Raw genomic sequence first — 19,212 nt, forward strand, 5'->3', positions numbered from 1 at the left:
CAGAGTTTATTACGTGCTTTGTAAATATGCAAGTTTGCATTTCATTCTTAAGCACTGTAGCTTAGTTCTTGATGCAAGCATCTTTAGAAAAATTTTCTTTTCTTTTAAGTGCTGGAATCAGCATTTCCCCAAATATTTAAACAAGTAGGTCTAAAAATATATTAATTTCTTGTGTTTAAAAAATAGCACGTTGTCCATGAAGGATTACTAAAATAATTAATTCTATTGTTTTTCTTAGCATTTTTCAAAAAATCACGAAGTTTAATTTTCTAAAGTAAAACTCAATTTTACCCCAGTGAAAAAGAAAGGATTTAAAATGAAAGAACTAACAATTTTATATTAATAATTGTGCCGTACTTAAAAAATGATTTACTTATTCTCTAATAATTAATAGTATTTTTTTCTTTTCTTATCATAATGTTTTTTTTTTATCTTTATACTTTCTAGACATATTTAGTGATACAAACAATAATCTGTTGTTTTATTATTATAAATTAGATATTCATAAGAGTGATGGACCAAATGGTATACATCTGGTTCAGGTGATGGTTGGGGTAACTGTCTTCTCCTTTACTCTTAAGTTTTATTGATAAATCATTATCTAAAGGTTGTTTTCCTGTGACTTGGAATTCTGCCTTTGTTACACCTATATATAAATCTGGTGATAAAGGCAACATTTCTAATTATAGATCTATATCAATTCTTAGTGGTATTCCTAAAATATTTGAATTTAATGGTAACTAATAAACTTAAAATTAAATTTTTCCTTTTTTGTCTGATGGCAGTTTGGTTTTATTGAGCCAAAACTACTACTTACTTTCTTACTTTTATAAAGTACTAGCTGATGCAGTAATGCTTTGCTACTGCTAGATTTTAGTATATATATATATATATATAGATTAAATTAAAACAATTGGAAGTTTCATAAAACATTAAAAAACTGAACATTATCTTTTTTCCTATTTCTTTCCTCATTTCCCCCTTTTCCATGTCCCCCTTTACCCTTTTCCCCTCCACCATTTTAGCAGCATCACCTAGCAGACCCATTTTTTGCAGAGGTATTATTTTCCACGGAAGTAACATTCAGAATATGAGCCAAATTGGAATATAAATACAATTTTTCAAAATCTCTCTACCCTAGTGCCACCTAGCAGGTCCATTATTTTGCAAAAATATTTCTTTTTACATAACTAATATATATTCTGAGTATGAGCCAAATCAGACCATATATATAATTTTTTTAAATATCTCAACCCTCAGGGCCACCTAGCGGGTTCAAAACTAATTCAGAAACCTTTGCAGGCGTGCCTACAACTCACCAAAGTTTCATTGCAATTGAATGAATAGTATAGGAATGTAAACGGAACAAACAAACATTAATTTATATATATATATATTGGGATTATGTATATATTAAGATTGGCACTAATTTGGCATGTTAATTGAATCTTGGATTCAGTGGTCTTCAGGTTGATAGCATTTACACTGATTTCAGTTGGACATTTGATTCTGTTAATCATGTTATTTTCACTTCATCGACTTAAATCTTTTGGATTTACACCATTATTACAGTAGTTTGAAAATTACCGAAGTGACAGAATTCAAAATGTCAAATATAAACAATATGTATTAATGAAATATTAGTTTTGTCAGATGTCCCTCAAGGTTCCCACCTCGGTCCACTTCTTTTTACATTTTCAGTAATAATTTTAGTTAGATTATTGATGTGAATTTTTTTACTATTTGCTGACAATTTAAAAATTTTCAAAAGTATATAATCAACTTTTGATAATTTTCAAATCTTTTTGAATGAAATTTATAACTGGTGTTTGAGAAATTATCTATCTCAATAATCAAAAATGTAAAACTACAACTTTCTCTAGGTCCTAACAAATAAATATTTGCACTTAGTCTGAATGGTGTTATTCTTGGGATTGTTGATTCTATAAGAGATCTAGGTGTAATTTTTTGCTCTAAAATAGGTTAATGATCATATTAATTATATTGTAAATAAATCAAACCAACAACTTGCTCTGCTCTTTATACTCTGCTCTACTTTACTCTTACCTTAAAAATTCTTTACGTACTTTTGATAGGAACTATACTCTTGTTCAGATTGGTAACTTGGTAACAATTCACTCAAACCCATATTAAGTCTCAAAACTGTTCAACAAATTTTTTTTAAAATGGACACACGAATGAAATTGTGGGCCCTTTTTGTTGGCCAAAACTATCAAAACATTTCCTCTATTCGTGGTATATTTCATCTTTTGAATCAATGTGGAATTCCAATCAAAAATTTATATTTAAATTATAAAATATTGTTATTGATTGTAATTATTTATTAAGTAAGGTTCCAGCTAGAATATGTAAACGAAGTAGAATGTTTGTTATTATATTAATTTTTATAGATTATACAATGAATAATCCAGTGACAAGAATGTGTAGTGTTGATTTATTTAACTCAAAAATGAGTGATATATTCAGTTATCTAAAACTATTTTTAAGTATGAAAAATGTTGATATTATATAAGATGTTTCTATATTTTTTATCCTAAATAATTATGTAATTCAGTTCTTATGTATTTCTCTCATGTTTAAATGTATATATAATTTTTTTTCAGTTAGATGTCTTTGTATTTGATGTTAATGTGTATAAAAATTGTTTAAAATTTTTTCCATTTTTTTTTTTTAATATTGGAATAGTAAACAATTTGTAATTATTATACTAAATAAAAATTTATATTAATGGAAAAAAACCATGCTGTTTGATCATGTTCTGCTTAAATTATGTCTTGTTAAATTATTTTTTTAGGTATCATGTCTAATGGCTGCTTTTCGTAAGGGCCATATGAAAGTAGTTAAATGGATGGTTAATCATGTAACTCAATTTCCTAGTGATCAAGAGATGACTCGATATATATCTACAATTAGTGATAAGGTAATTTTTTAAATGCATTTTACTCTTAATATTACCAATGAGTATATCTATGTTTAAATTTCTATCACTTGATGCAAATTTCTAAACCATACCAGTGGAGTATTAACACTAAGTAAATGTCAATAACTATCACTGTTATTGAACATTATTACCTTTGTTTTAAAGTTGTATGCACAGATATGATACTCTCATTAAAGTTACTTAAGAATTTTAATATTTGCATGAGAGTAGCTGAAATGAACTTTAATTTGTTATTCAATTCAAGTTGATGCCAAGCTCCTAGATGTCAAGTTAAATATTTCATGTTTTTAAACCACTTTCATGTCATGAACTATGAAACCTACTAAACAATTACACAGTAACATTTTATTTTATTTTCAAAAGGGTTATATTTTTTTTAAATACCAGGTGTGGCAGAAAAGAGTCCCACATTTTGTTAGGTCACTGAGTGTACAGCATGATAGGAGGTTGGTGAGGTCCCTTTTGCTCGGGCAGAGGATGAAGTTTGTCAGTAGATGCCATGTCTTGGTAAGATAAACAGTGGGGCTATGTTAAAGCTTCCTTTAAAAATGCACAATCTATGATTGTGATGCAAAGAGCATTTTGTTCACATTTCTATTCAACAGCAAGTGTGGCCATTGCAGATCAGAAGACTTAACTAAAATGAATCGCAGATGTAAGGGCACCTGGTTCTGCATTACTGAAATGACCAGCTGGGCATCCTAGGATCATTAGAACACCTGAATAGTCACTGCTGTAAAAGTGTCTATAGAGCAGTCTCCAAGTCATTCTGCTCGAAAACATGCTTCTGCACTAGGGATTTCTAATTGATCTGTGAGGCAAGTTTTGCATGCTGATTTGAATTTGCACCCGTACAAAATGATGCTTACACAGGAATTGAGTAAGACTGGTGAATGTGGAATACCTTTTGTCAGTGAATCCTTTCCAGTGTGCCTCCTTCCCTCCAAGTCTGTTGTGTGGAGCAGCGATGAAGCTCATTTCCATCTTTCAAGCACCATAAATAAGCAAAATTTTCAGTACTGGCCATCAAAAAACCCCCAACTGCTTCACTAAAGACTTCTTCACAACTCAAAAGTGACTATGGTGTGCTTTGTCCATTTTGGGCCCCACTTTTTTGAATAAAATAGTGTCATCACCATTACTTGTCTTCCGACCAGTGCTATGAAATGTTAGAAAATTTCCTGCAGCACCAATTGTCAGAATTCTATGAAGATGAATCAGAGGACTTCTGGTTTCAATAGTATGTGGCTACAGCTTGCATTATTCATTGCTCTTGTGCTATTTTGCAAGAAATGTTTCTAGAATATCTGATATTGTTTCGGTCGATATTGAATGGTCACCTTGCTCTCCTGATCTAAGCCCTTGTGATTTTTTTTGTGGGGCTATCTGAAAGATGGGGTCTACAAACATTGGCGTCAAACCCTTAAACAACTTAAGGATGTGATATGAGAAATTACCAGCATTATTCTTGGATAAATTGATGCAAAATTTCCAGGAACTGTTTTAAATGTGTATCACTAATAATGGCCACCATTTGGACAACATAATTTTTAAAACTTAAGTAAACAAGACTTCATTGTATGTGCTTTTCATAAATAATAGGTTTTTCATAACTGTACAATTTTTCATTTATTAACTTGCGAAATGTGGGACTCCATTCTACCACACTCTGTACTTCATAAAACTGGCTAAATGTTTTTATTATATCATGTTATTTAGTCAGTATCTCATGTGAGTTAGTTCTCTGTGTATATTTAATATGTTTTTTTTTTTTTTAATTTATCCACAAAGACTAATTTTATATGAATGTAGTACTGAAAATTATCTATGTAAGTTGATTTAAAATTAAGGATAAAGCTATTGAAAAAGTATTAATATTTTTGCCAAAAATGTTTTCATTGTTCTTAAGGCCTAAATTATGTTTTATTAAAGAAAGAATAGTCTTTTAATGAAATTATTTTCATTGTAAAAGCAAATGCATTAAACCACTGATAGATTGTCTCATATATATATATATATTGTGTGTGTGTGTGTGTATATGCATGCGCGCGAGCAAGTGTCATTTTATGTATTTATTTAGAGTAATATACTGTACTGTATTACATATTTACTATGTTAAGTTTTCGGTTAGTGTATATTATAGATGCAGTTTAGTTTTTTATTATGATATTAAGTAATTTATCAATAAGAGCAGACAAAAAAATTAAAAAAGATTTTTTTTACTTTAAGAATGTTTAATAAATTTCATTAAAGTTAAATTAAAACAAAAAAAAATTACTAAAAACCTACAGAGATCCTTTGTAGGTGTTTCTGAAAACAGAGTACTTAGTCATTTTTTATTACATTTTATAAAAATTAAGCTCATGCTCAAACAAACTCCTGAAAATTTATGAATGAAGTTTTTTCACCACTACATATCTTCCTAATAAGATGTTTCAATATGTAGGGACACTATCATAACTGGACTTGAGAATTCTTTTAAATTTTATATTGTTATTAATGTCACCATTTTATTTTATGTAATCAACTATAAGTTCATATTTCTGTTGCAAAATTTTTTAATAACTGCATTTCTCATGGTGTTTTGGGTTATTTGCATTGCTTTTTATTACAGAGATGAAGTTCTGAAAATCTGGATTATCATAATGTGAATGTTAAAATTTAAAGAAAAGATTTTTAAATGTATATTCATTATTTTTTTATTTTACACTTTCTAGGAGTTATTAGAAAAATGCCAGGACTGTGTTAAGATAATTAGAGCAGCTAAAGATATGCAGGCTGCAAAAGCAAATAAGAATGCTACAATCCTATTAGAAGAGTTAGATATGGAAAAGACAAGAGAAGAAAGTAAGAGAGCAGCAGCTGCAAGACGAAGAGAAAGAAAAAAGAAAAAGAAGTTAGAGAAAAAAGAAGAAAAAAGAAAGCTTCAAGAAGAAAATCAAAAGAATGAAATGATCTGTAATAGCAATAATAACAGCACTAATAATAGTAATAATCAAGAAGATGAAGAAGAGGACGAAGAAGAAGAAGAGAAAGAGGATATAGAACAAGGTAAGAAATGATTGTTACCTTTCTCTTAAGATTTTGTTGTGTTTATTAAATTTTGATGTTACTTTGCATATTAAAATATCAATTCATTTTATGCCTAGACACATGTGTAATGCACTTTAAAATGTGTTTGTAAAAATAATTGTCTGGAAAAAATATATGTAGATATCATTTTCTTTTACTTTTTTCTCTAATATAATGTTTTTCCAGAAAATCTGCAATCAATCAATTGGTCAATTCTTGGTGCAAATAGAAATAAAAAGTAGATACTATTTTCATTGAATCTTCCAACTAATCTAATTATCTAGAAAAATATGTGCAATGAAGACTGAGATTGTCATGGTAAATAGTAGTAAAAATAAAATTTGTCTTTTTTAAATCATAATTGGTCACACAGTCTGTTTTCATTCATTTTCTATATCAGACAATTTCTCAAAAACTTCAAAAAAAAGTTTTTTCAATAAAAACTTGACTTGTAACTGCTTTCTTATGAAAAAATTTGAATATTAAACTGATATTTATTTTACCATGGCTATCCGATTATTAACTTCTGGTTCTTGGTATTGCGCGAAGGAGTGGGGATTTTATCTTTACACAGTTGAATAGCTTCGTTCAATGAGGTTCTAGTAGTGATTTTGGAAATATCACTCACTTGTTTGTTCCTGTGTGCTGTCATCCATTTCCTTCATTCAAAATACTTGTCAGCTGCTGAAATTCATAGTAAACCTTGTGCAGTATATATACGGAATATCATGAGTGTCAGTGCAGTAAGACAAATGTTGCCATATGTTTCGGGAAGGTTGAACAAACATTCATGACAATGAAAGAAGTGGATGACCCCATTTGTCACAGATGAATGCACTCGACAGTTTCAAGTGCGTGTTGTGTAACCATCCTCCATATAGCCCTGATTTGGTTTTCAGGCTCTGTGATAACACCTTTTCCTGAAAATAAAGAACTGGTTAGTGACACAGTGTTTTGAAGATGATGAGGAGTTGAAAAATGGTGTTACTATCTGTCTTAATTCACAGGCAACAGACTTTTATGACAATAGAATTCAAAAACTTGTTTATATGATAAGTGCCTTAATTTATACTTTAATTATGAAAAGTAGCTAAAAGATGTATGTAATAAATTGTTATTTTAATGATTAATCTGAAGTTACTTTCTGATCAGCCCTTGTATGTGCTAATTAGTTATTTGTTACACTGTATTAAGTTTTAAAATTCTAACAAACTGTGAAGGATGTCGCATATTAAAAACAAAAACATAGTCTAAGAAATGCTTGTTAAATTTAATGACAGAAAATGAGTAAACTAGACATAGAACTTCTTTATGCCAGCGTAATTAAAGAAGGTGGGGTCCTTGTGTGTGTATAAATCGCATAGGTAACAGCAGTTAAAGGCAAGAAAAACAGCTAGAGTGAATTGAATTTTTTAGTACTTGCATTAATGCAACTATGCATTAATTTAATATTTTATCTATAATTTTCCTACCCGAATGATAATTGGATGGAATTAAATGTATGGCTCCAAAGATTTGAATCAGCTTTTTACTATTTTACTAATAATAGAATTATTTTCTCCTGAGGAAGAAAATTAGAAAAAAAATGAATAATCAAGGTTATTGGAATTTGTCTTATTTTGATTTACTAAAAATTATGTGTTAAATTTCTAAATTCTAAATAAAGGGTGTTGTTACTGATTTCCCAGATGTAGCTTTTTTGCGAAATAGCTACAGATAAAATATCAACGATTAGTCTAAATTACAATATTAAAAATTACATTTTTCTATATACTATTTATTCTGGTTTCCTTTTATAATGACAATTATTGTAGCTATGTAAATTTAGGCTAATAGTTAATTATTGTTTATATAAAACTTTGAATTTCACAATATAAAAGTATTTCGTAATACTTTTGAATTTTCAAAAATTTATCAACATACTGTCCACTTATCAAATAAGAACAAAATAACCACCAGACACAGCAACAGAACCTAAAAAACTAATACCAAAAGTTGACTTTCATGGGATCCCGCATCATCAGTCAGTATAAAATTCCAAAATTATAGCAAAGAAAAAAATATAAACTTAAACTTAATACATAAAATTAGATTTAATAAGACATGTTTAGAATGTAAGATAATACCTACACAATTATTAATTAAAAACCCCTAATAATTATTTACGTATTAAAAAGACAAAAGAATTATGTAAAAAATTAGAATAAAACAAGAAATTAAACAGGCTTCTAAGGCCAAGGTTTTTATTAACATTATATTCATTATATTTACAAATACTTAGAGTTGGGATTTTCAGTTTTCCTAAAAAAATTTAATTGATTTTGAAAAAGAGAAGTAAAACTAAAAAAAAAAATATGTTAAGGAATTATTGTGTCAAAATGCAAAAAAAAAGGTTTATATTGTGAAAATTATAATGAACATAGTTTTCAAAGCAGTAATTTTAATGTATTTCAAAAACAAGATACAGGATTAGAAAATAATTTTACGAACTTTACAAATATATCTTTTGATAGTAAAGAAAAGTTTATAATTTCAAACACTCAAATTTAATTTAAATGATTTTAACATATATAATATAATTATAAAATTATAACAACTGATACAGAATGTAATATTGAAAGACTGGATTTTTTTTTTTTTGTACAAGAATCAAATAAGAATTAGCCATAATATAAAAAGTAATCCAAAAAAAACATAGTTAATAAACAAATAATAACAAAATGTGAGGTTATAAATTAAAAAATAAGCTAAATTATAATGATCTAATATTATTAAAATTGAAAAAAACTAATGCACCAATAGTTATGTATAAAAATAAATACAAAGAACTTAAGGATAATTACATTGAAGAAAATGATTTTAAAGTGATAAAAGAACAAATATTTCAAAATTGTTCTTATTTTTTAAATTATAATTTCTAAATATAAACCAATATTTAATTATGATAAATTATCACTCAAGATTATATCCATATGTACCATCACCCCCAAAACTTACTGGATTACTGAAGTTATATAAAATAAATATTATTATAAGATCATTAGTAAATGTCAAGACAGCACTTGCATATTTCATAGTTAAAGTAGCAGCTAAAATTATTAGAATAAAAATGAATCTTGAATTCATGATTACGAAGTCATAAATAAGTTAAATTGTATTGAAATTAAATCTAACACTAAAATGGTAAGTTATAATATCACCAACTTGTATCCTAGTTTACCAGTTATATAATAATAGAAATTAAAAAAAAATTTGAAGGTAATTGGTTAAATTGTTCAACTGAAATTGGAAATTGTTTAAATTTGTAATTGGAGGAATATTTGTCTCCAAAATTATTTCCAATATGAAACAATGTTATTCACAAATGAAAATTTTACTTATGGGTTCACCTATTTCAGCAATTATGTATGAAATGTTTGTACAATATTTCAAAAGTATTATAATAGTTCATGGTATATTAGGTGTGCACAAAAGTGCTATTATAGATAAGATATGTAGATGATATTTTGGTTATAAATAATTAACATTTGATTATTTTGAATAAACTTAATAATTATAATAATAACAATAATTTAAGATTTACATGTTAAATGGAAAAGAACAAAAAAATATATTTTTTAGATATTGAGGTTGAAATAAATTAAAGAAATATTATAGAAACATCATTTTATGGAAAGCCCACAATGAATGGCATTACAATACATGTAAATTCTAACCACCCACAGTCACAAACAATTGGTACAACCTGATTTTTAAGAGGTTTACATTACACAAGGAACAGGGATAACAGACTTAAGAAGGAAATGTAATGAAACAAATAGCAGTATTTAATGGTTCTGATGTTGGAATTACAGAAAAGATATACAAAAAGCAGAGAATTAATTACCATGTTAGTTTTATACAATTGTAACAAGAAAATAACAGAGAGATTATCAATAGTTTTTTCGTAGAACACAGTTGTGCAAATAAAATAATAGAAAAAATTACTAATTTTTATGATAAAAATAAATGTAACAAGCTTACAAACCAAATAACCATATAAATATTTAAGAAATCATAATAAAAGTAAGGAGAGGATTTAAGAGGAATACATAAAATTAAATGTAATGAATTTAATAAAATTTATACTGGTAAAACTAGCAGATCTTTTAAAAAAACATTACAATGCTTACAGAAACTGAAAAAGAGGTGTGTCTAATATGGCTGACTATTTGTTGCTGTGTAGGCATACTATTACCGATTATAAAAATAATTTAGAAAATTTTGAAGTTTGTAACTACAGTAAAAGAATGGGTTTACTTGAAAAATATTACTTCATAAATTTAAACAAAAGTATGAAATGATTAATCAACAGTCGTTTTTGAAGTTTATGATTTAATTAAAGACATAGTTTGTTTAGTAATTGGCAACAGTGTTTACAAATTTAGCTGTGTGACATTTTAAATTTATTATCATTCCAGTTGGCATTGAGTATGTTGTTCTTATTAGGGTTTATGTTTTCTAAATTTTTATTTTTGTTTTTGTTTGATGTAATTTTGGAATTTTGTATTGACTGAAGATGCAGGATCCCGCAAAAGTCGACTTTTGGTATTACTTTTTTAGGTTTTATTATTGTGTTTAGTGGTTATATATATATATATATATATTAAAGAAATCAATAGATAATTTATTTTATCTGGAACTATAAAAAAATTGTTATTTTTTCCTTAATGTCTAATTTTTTATAACTTGTTTCAAGTTTTACAATACGTTTTTTTTATTGTGTGATGACAGAGAGGATGAGACAAAAAAGTTCTGAAGCAGTAGCTGGCAGTGACTCTCCTGCTAGAGGTAGTGCTGTTGGTGTTGAAGGTGAGGAAGGTGATAGTGGCATTGATGCTAATAGTCAAGGTAGCTGTAGTAGTAATGAAGTAAAGTCGGCTTCCAAGGATCGCCGTAAAGATAAAAAGAAAAAAAAATCTGGAGGAGGCTGTAGTTTGATGAGTGGAGGGGGAATAAGTAATACGCCTCTAGTAGAAAGTAGGCTTCCATCTACAACACCTCCTAGTAAAACAATAATTGAGGTAATTCAATATTATTAACTTTTTATTTCGTAATGAAAATTGTGTGTAAATGGAAGTATTTTATCATGAATACATTTTTAATGGATTTAAAAGTATTTTTTTAAATTAATGGATGAAAAGTTAGTTGCTTCTGGAATTTTCAAGGTTACATGTACTTTCACATCATATTGAAACTGTGGTCTAGAACTAAAATGTTTAATCTAAGCAATTATGCCAAAAAAAGTATGGTTTTCTTTTAAAACAAGCTTCGACATTTTGGTTAAAAATTATTTAATTTTGTAACTGTAGTAGTTATATTTCTACTAGTTTAGAGCACAGTTCTAAGAATTTCCCCAGGTATATTGCTAGTGTCGGAATTTTATTTCACAGAGATAGTTTCAATATTGTCTGAATAGTATTTGTTTTTCTTTAAATTTACAACTTTTCCTTTTCATTGAAAAGATATAATGTAATAGACAATTGTTTTAAAGAATTGGGGGATTTAAGAATTTTTTTTGTGTAAAAATGTTTTATTAACGTTAAATTATTTAGTCAGTTATTTCTCTAGCCCTTCCAGTTATTTATTTTAAACTTAATTTACAAGAAATACCAGAAAATTGAAATAATAAAGGGTAATTCATATTGTGTTACCAGTGCTTTCTGAGTTCATTCTACTAGTGAAAGTAATAAAAAAAAAATTTGTAATAAACATGGGTTCAGAAACGCTACGTTAGTGAGATACTGCTAGCAGAAGATTTCACACTGACTCCTGGGCAAAGAGTGAAATAAAACCATATTGAAATTCTTGGAACCCAAATTAAACCATTAAACTTAATGGTTTCTTATCGTTTTTGACATGATAAATTGACAGGTTCCAGGACCATTTCTCCATATCTGAAGTAAAGCAGAAAAATATGTTTTTAAAAAACATAATTTTTTACATTTGTAATATAAAATCGTTGTTAAATGAATAATAAATGCTTAAAATTTATTATCAAAAATTGTAGAGAATTTAATTCTGAGAAAATTGATGTAAAATAGCCCAATAAAAATCTAACGTCAGTTGAAGAAATCTGAGTTTATTACTAACACTTACCGTATGGAAACAAAGGGATTACACATACAAAGCATGTTTGCTTTCCTACAAAGTATAGGATGGAAGACATTTCGTAACAAGTTGTATCCTTGCCATAATCAATGAGTAAAAAATCTTCAACCAAGAGATCTTCCTCTTAGTTTGCAACATTGCAACTGGTTGAATATTAACCACCTACTGCACAGGTTCATTTATTTACTGACAAGGTTTGTTTTACTTGGGATGGCATTAATAACCTTTGTAATGAACACACTTCAGTAGAATGTAATTTCTAACACCGATTTAGCATCAATGTGTGATGTGATGTAATATATGATCAGCTAATTAGACCATTCATTCTCCCAGGACATCTAAATTCCGACACTTATTTGGAAATCCTTATGTAACAATTACCACTATATTAATAGAGGATGTTCCACTAGCATCAAGATATCATGTGTACTTTAAGCATGTTGGTGCGCCTCTCTTCTTCTCACGTGCCATATCTGCATACTTAAATGAGCAATTTCCAGAGTGATAGATGGGCCGCAGCGGGCCACACTCCTGGGCAACAAGACCATCTGATCGAACACCATTAAATTTTTATATGTGGGCTGGATGAAAAATATTGTGTCAAAAAAAAAAAGGTCAATACGCTTGAAGAGTTTGGTTGCTTATATTACACATGCTGCCTCACAAATTAAGGAAAGTTATGCAGAATTGAGGAGAGCAACATTAGCAGTTCAAAAGCGTGCAGTCAAATATATATTGAAGGACAGATTTTTGAAAATTTAGTAAACTGTATTAAACAGCATCAATTACATTTTAATTTTTTTAACACTGTACCAGTATTATATGTTAACTTCGTTTTCTGTATTTTATAACATTTAAAAGTTTTTATTTGGTGTTAGTAATAAACTCAAATTTCTTGAACCTCTATTTGTTTTTATTGGGATATTTTACATCAGTTTTCTCAGAATTAAATTCTCTACAAGTTTTGATAATAAATTACATGCATTTATTAGTTATTTAACAAAGTTTTTATATTACAACACAAACAACAATTTTTTCTACTTTATATCCGGTATTACAAAAATTACTGGAAATATGGCTCTGAAACCTGTTTTATTCAATTTGTCAGGCCAAAAACCATACAAAATTGTCACCCTTAAGTTTAGAATTTTAGTATGGTTTTATTTCTCTTTTTGCCCAGAATCTTTCGCTAGTTGTAACCCACTAATGAAGCATTTCTGGACCCATGTTTTTGTAAACATTTTCATCATTGTCACCAGTAGAAATGAGCTTAGAAAGCGCCAGCAACACTACTAAATCACTTATTAAGTTATAAATATGAAATCTGTGTTAAGTAGATAGTGGTATATTATATCTTTTAATAACCACTGATCTATATAATTATCATTTCTTGCCAAAACATTGGGTTTGAATTTTTGTTTTTATATTCTGATATCACAAAATCACTTGGGTACAAAGTTTTTTTCTTGCTTTTAGTTTTCATAATATTTATTTTGAAATTTACAAGAAAAGTAAAAAAAAAAAAAAAACAATTAATTGTTAAAAGCAAGATCTATAGCCAGTCATCAGGGTAGTTTACTCTGAAACGGTTTATAGTGGAACTCTCGTGTTATTAAATAACTAGACACCACATGGCTTCTATTTTGAATTTGTGTTTGATTTTTGGTTTGTTAACTAATTTTTTATACAGAGCCAAGTGTAAATATAAAATTAATTTTTTTTCTAATATTAATCATTCTGTTCAGATGAATGTAACGTTAATGTAATAACTTTGTTTATCTTGATCTCTGTATTTAGTTAAAAGTATTTGTGTATATATTTTGTGTGTGTAAAATATATATTATTTGTGAAAATTTAGAACCCCTATTTCTTTTATAATTTTGATCTGATTTATTAATTTCATATCAATAAAGAATTCTGAAATAAACATGATAAAATGAGTGTAATTTATAATTTTTTTCATATCAGAAAAGTTACATATTTTGTATTTACTCATTAGAAGATTAGTATATAGATAGTAAATATGTCAGGTTTGGGTGTATTGACAAATCTAAGCTGTTCTAGCCACAATAGCACATTGAACTCTCCTGTCTCTTTAATTATTTATGTTTGATGCCCCTAGTTAGTGTATCTAATTTTTTTTTATAATTACATATTTAGTTATTATTGATATTTACCTATAAGAGGTGGATGTTTTATTTATTACTTTTTCTAATTATTAACTTAATTTCCTATTTGTACTTCGTTACTTCTTTGCAATATTGAAAATCATAATCCTTCTTTGAGTTGTCTGTGTTTCTTATCTCTGGGAGTGAAACAGCTCTGACAAAACATTGTGGCTCCAGTCACCAACTGTCAGAATGCATTCATTAGTTGTGTACTGTTTGTTGTATTAGGCTATACGAACTACTGCATCCAATTTATAATGTTAGATTTTATGTGCTTGGAATTACTTTCATGTAGATCATACTCCCCACATTTCTAATACCACAATAGTCAGTTGTCAATTTTTCCTTATGTGGGAGACCGATACCGCACTGCGGCTGATGGCAAAACTAATAGTCTTTTTGTAACTAAATTACATTTTTATGATTAGTCATGGTTTATTTTCAGAACGTTTTTTACTTTTTAATTTTGTTATTATTCTAGTGTTCCGTTTCCATAAACTGCTGCAAAAAACTTGCAGGGAGACATTGAGTACAACTATGAACTAGAGATAATTGAGATATATTTTAAATTAAAAAAAAATAATAATAAATACCCCTACAATCATTTTTTTTATTTTAGCAATAAAGATGCTAATTTGTCATCTAATGTGGAAGGGTTATTCAGTTCGGAAGTGATTTTTGCATCATTATATATATATATATTCATTGTTATATTAAGTTGTAATTAATGGGAATATAGTTTTTAAAGATAATAGAAGTATTATAAGTTGTTTTCATTTTTCAGGAAAGAAGAAGTTCAGCATCGCAACCACACAATAGTAATCAACCTATGTCTCTTAAAACAACTGAGGGATATATACCAAAAGTTGTGCCTACATCCAAGTCAAGCTACCACAGTAGTTCAAACGAGACTGTAACTAAGACTAGACCTTCACCAAAGCCAAAACATCTTATATTTGAAGCATCACGGCATCCTGCTGATAGAGAAGATTTTGAGGCAACTGGCAACGAGACCTACATCCCAGCTAACAAGGGAAAGAAAAACTCTTACATGTAATATAAAATTTTATTAATTAAATTAATTTTTTCCTCTTTTTTTATTCATTGATTAGTAAAACTATATACATTTTAAATACTGAAATTTTCTGTTTGGAAAAACTGAATGAAAACAATTGTTAAGTATAATTATTTTTATGCAGAACAGATTAAGTGATCTTTTTCATTGTTAGTTTGATTGGTACTGGCATAGAAAGGGAAAGTTAATTTTTAGGATTTTTTATATTTAAATTACAGGAAGAATTCTTACAAAACATGCAAAGTTTCATTGTAGCAAGTGTTTCATTGGAATAGTAATGACCTTTAAATCTTTAGCACATCCTGAATTTGGTTATGATATTTAAAGAGATATACTTTAATGCTGGAAGTTTATAATGGAGTAATGAACACCAATTTAAAGATTATATTTTGAAAAAGTAATTCGGTCACTACTACCAAAATACAGTGCATTTGGAAAGTCGTTGTGCAGTACGCTTTAGAATTATGTGGCATATTCTGTACTTTAGACATTATTAGGTTGGTTGCCGTGTGGGTTTGTTTGGCATTATTCAGTAATAAACCAAGACATCAGTTGTTCAGTTGCGATTGAACGTGCTTCATTTTGTTTATTAGAATCAGTATCATAATGTTTCTTTTAGTAGACGAACTCCTTTTTCTTGTAACACTTCTTTCATAAAGGCGACAAGTATACTGATTTAGTGAAGCACAAATTTTCTGAAAAGTTTTCAAATACTCCTGTTCCTACCGCAGTGCAGTTTGGAACTTTTATTGAAAAATTTTGGGCAACAGGCTCTGTTGAAGATGCTGATCGAAGTTTAGGTGGAAAACCACCTAAACTAATGTCTAGCAGCTTCTGAACAGAAGATGCTTGTTATATTTTGAATGTTGTGACTGGAAGTCCATCACAGTCAATGCCCAAGTTAGCACAGTAGCAAGATATTGGACTTGCTACTGTACATAAAGTTGTAAGAAAAGAACTGAAACTTTTCACCTATAAAGTAATGTGTATTCAACACATTGTGAACACAGTAACATGTGTTCACCTACAGATCTTGCCAGAAGAATAAATGATTGTCAATGGTTTAAACATTTTATTGACCAAAATTCCATAGGTATACTCGACATTATGTTTTTGACAGATGAAGCATGGTTTCATCTGAGAAAGCATATTAATTCACAACATACAAGACTGTGGTCGACTACTAACTCCCATGAGTTACACGAATCAAAAATTTCTGCGAATCTCATTCGCAGCAAAGAAAAATAATTTTATAAGAAAAAAGTAAAATAGTTTATTTGTAACTGTATTACTTTCAGTTTAATAAATTGTAATGTAAATTGTTCATATGTCTTCTTATATTCTTCAAAAAATGATATTTTTTGCCAAAGGTGCATAAACAAACATTTTATGATAACCTTTTATTCCTGTATTCCTGAGTATAATTGATTTTTTATTGATATGAAAATATTTCTAACTTTATTTACTTAATAATGAGTAAAATAAAGGGTTTATTTAGAAAAAAATTACATATGTTTATGTTCGGCATTAATGGTTTAACTCTTGTTCCAGACATCCTTATTAATTCATGTTCAGTAATTATCTTCTTTTTTCTCAGCATCTCTTTCATATTTGCCTCTTCTTATTTAAGATGTGTAGTTATCACCTGCTTATTACTTATGTCACATAAGAGAATTTATAAGCATTTTTTTTGTTGATCTACCCATATTTTTAACTAAAATAATACGAAAAAAGTTTAAACCCTTCGCAGGCGGTGATATTTTATGCTCTGTGTGCAAGAAATTTTCAAAATAAAGAGTTTCATGCAAAAACTATTTAAAGTAACTTAAAACATGCATTCATGCCTAAAACCAACATATAACTTGTGATTTTGTTTAATTCTGCCACTAATCTGGTTAAGGAACAATGATTAATTATGTTACAAGACAAAGCTTAACATGAAAACGGCACAAGTCTCACTGAGTGCACTAGAAGTGGCAAACTATAGGTGGTGATTTTAGTTATATTTTATATAGAGTTCTTTTCACATAAAAGACACTGAATAGTAATAATAATAGTAACATTGATGGTAATATAATAACAATAGCAATTTTGAAGAAGTAGTACACCTATGCAGGAAATAATAAAATACGGTTGTATTACAATAATAATATAAATGGTTTTTATTCATTTCCTTCTGAATTTTTGTTTGGAAAATTTGCACCTCAAAATGACTGGTCACATTCAGAGACTCGTACATGTGTTTCCACCCTCCAGCATAAGTACAGGCATCCCATATATGGATTTCCACCCACGAAGGGTTAATAAATCAAAAAATAATAAAAGCCACTAAAAAAAGTGTAATAAAGAGAATTTCTTTTTCAGTTCTACTTTTAATTTCAACTGTTTGAAGTCTGTTCCAAATTAAGCAGGTTGTTTGTTATTGATTATTTTGATGTTTGGTATTGACTTTTTAAAAAAGTAAATATTAAAGATGTATCTGAAGGTTTATAAATTGTTTTTATAGTGTAGTTTCTATATTATAATTACATAAATAAAATATAATATTACGTAAAATTAGTGAATATCTGTTCCAAACTGACTCCACAGCTCATGTTTGGTTGTAACTACATGTTCCTCTAGGCAGTTTCTGGAGTGCAGATTAACTAAACACCTTTGTCAACTTAGCTTGACATGTTTAAGTGATGTGTGTACTTGTGTTCAATTTTAAATTGGTTTCGGTTTTTACAGTTGTATTTTTAATAATATAAAGTAATACATTTATTTAGATACTTTTTTCATTTCTTTCCCCAAAAAAACAGTGGTCCTATGATTATATTTTTCATTTTGTGCTTTGCATTATTTTTGTATACAATCTGTGGAATATCAAGAATTTTCTTATTCATCCCCTGTAAAAGGGGTGTTTTTAATGTAATTTGTTTTGAATTTGTCGCACATACATGATATAAACAGAAGTCAGTTGTGCAGTCCAGCTATTTCAGTCAGTAACGAACTGTTAGCAACAATAATTCACTTATTTTGTTGTTATTTATGTTCATGCATTTATTAAGAATGCTAAAATTCATGATCCTGCCATGGGTGGTGGTACAAAAGATAGGCTGATATTCACAGGCAAATTTGTGATGTTTATGGGTCATGTATTATGAATGACACTAAATTAAGACGGTGCCATTCATTTTGAGAAGGGTAAACAAATGCTCAAAGCAGCATAGTGAACATAGCGGCTGGTCATCGGTGATAATATGATTTGATCAAAAGATTTTGAGAAAGCTGGTGCTTCACTGTGTTTCAGTCATCTTTGATGTTTCTTTATATTTCACAATCTTTGATTTGTGAAATCTTGACTAAAAAATTGGGCTTTAAAAAATTGTTGCCAGTGAGATGTTAATCGACTCATGCAGGGAAAACATCTTAATGAAATTCATGAATTTTGTGTTGTTACAAAAATGAAGGTAATGAAGAATTGCTTGATCACATTGTTATCAAAGATGAACCCTGGATTTCTTATTTGTACATTGAGAAAAGCCACAGCCTGTGCAATGGTAGTATTTATCACATCTTCTAGATCAAAAAATTCAAACAAGACCATTCTTTAAAAAAGCTTAAGCCATTAAACTTTTTGGGATAGTCATATTTAGTAATCACGGAATTACTGTGAATGCCGATATGTATTATGAAACATTAAGAGATCTTTAAAAAGTTATGTAAAATAAATGACCTGGAATGCTACCCTAAGGAGATTTTGTTTTTGCACAACAATGACCAGCCACACATGGTAAATCAGT

The 19,212-nt window shown here is 28.4% G+C and overlaps 1 protein-coding gene across 5 annotated transcripts in view; it reads left to right on the forward strand.

Moving 5' to 3' along the window:
• The window catches only part of mask (multiple ankyrin repeats single KH domain), a 233,708-nt gene that overhangs the window by 173,497 nt on the left and 40,999 nt on the right, over positions 1-19,212 (forward strand). For all 5 annotated transcript variants that reach the window (XM_075363965.1, XM_075363982.1, XM_075363999.1 and 2 more), the window contains 4 exons: positions 2,816-2,941; positions 5,680-6,013; positions 10,808-11,097; positions 15,137-15,405. In XM_075363965.1, coding sequence (XP_075220080.1) covers positions 2,816-2,941; positions 5,680-6,013; positions 10,808-11,097; positions 15,137-15,405 — 1,019 coding nt within the window. The remainder of the gene's footprint in view (positions 1-2,815; positions 2,942-5,679; positions 6,014-10,807; positions 11,098-15,136; positions 15,406-19,212) is intronic.

This window comes from Lycorma delicatula, chromosome 1 (assembly GCF_047948215.1).
Source record: "Lycorma delicatula isolate Av1 chromosome 1, ASM4794821v1, whole genome shotgun sequence".
NCBI lineage: Eukaryota > Metazoa > Arthropoda > Insecta > Hemiptera > Fulgoridae > Lycorma > Lycorma delicatula.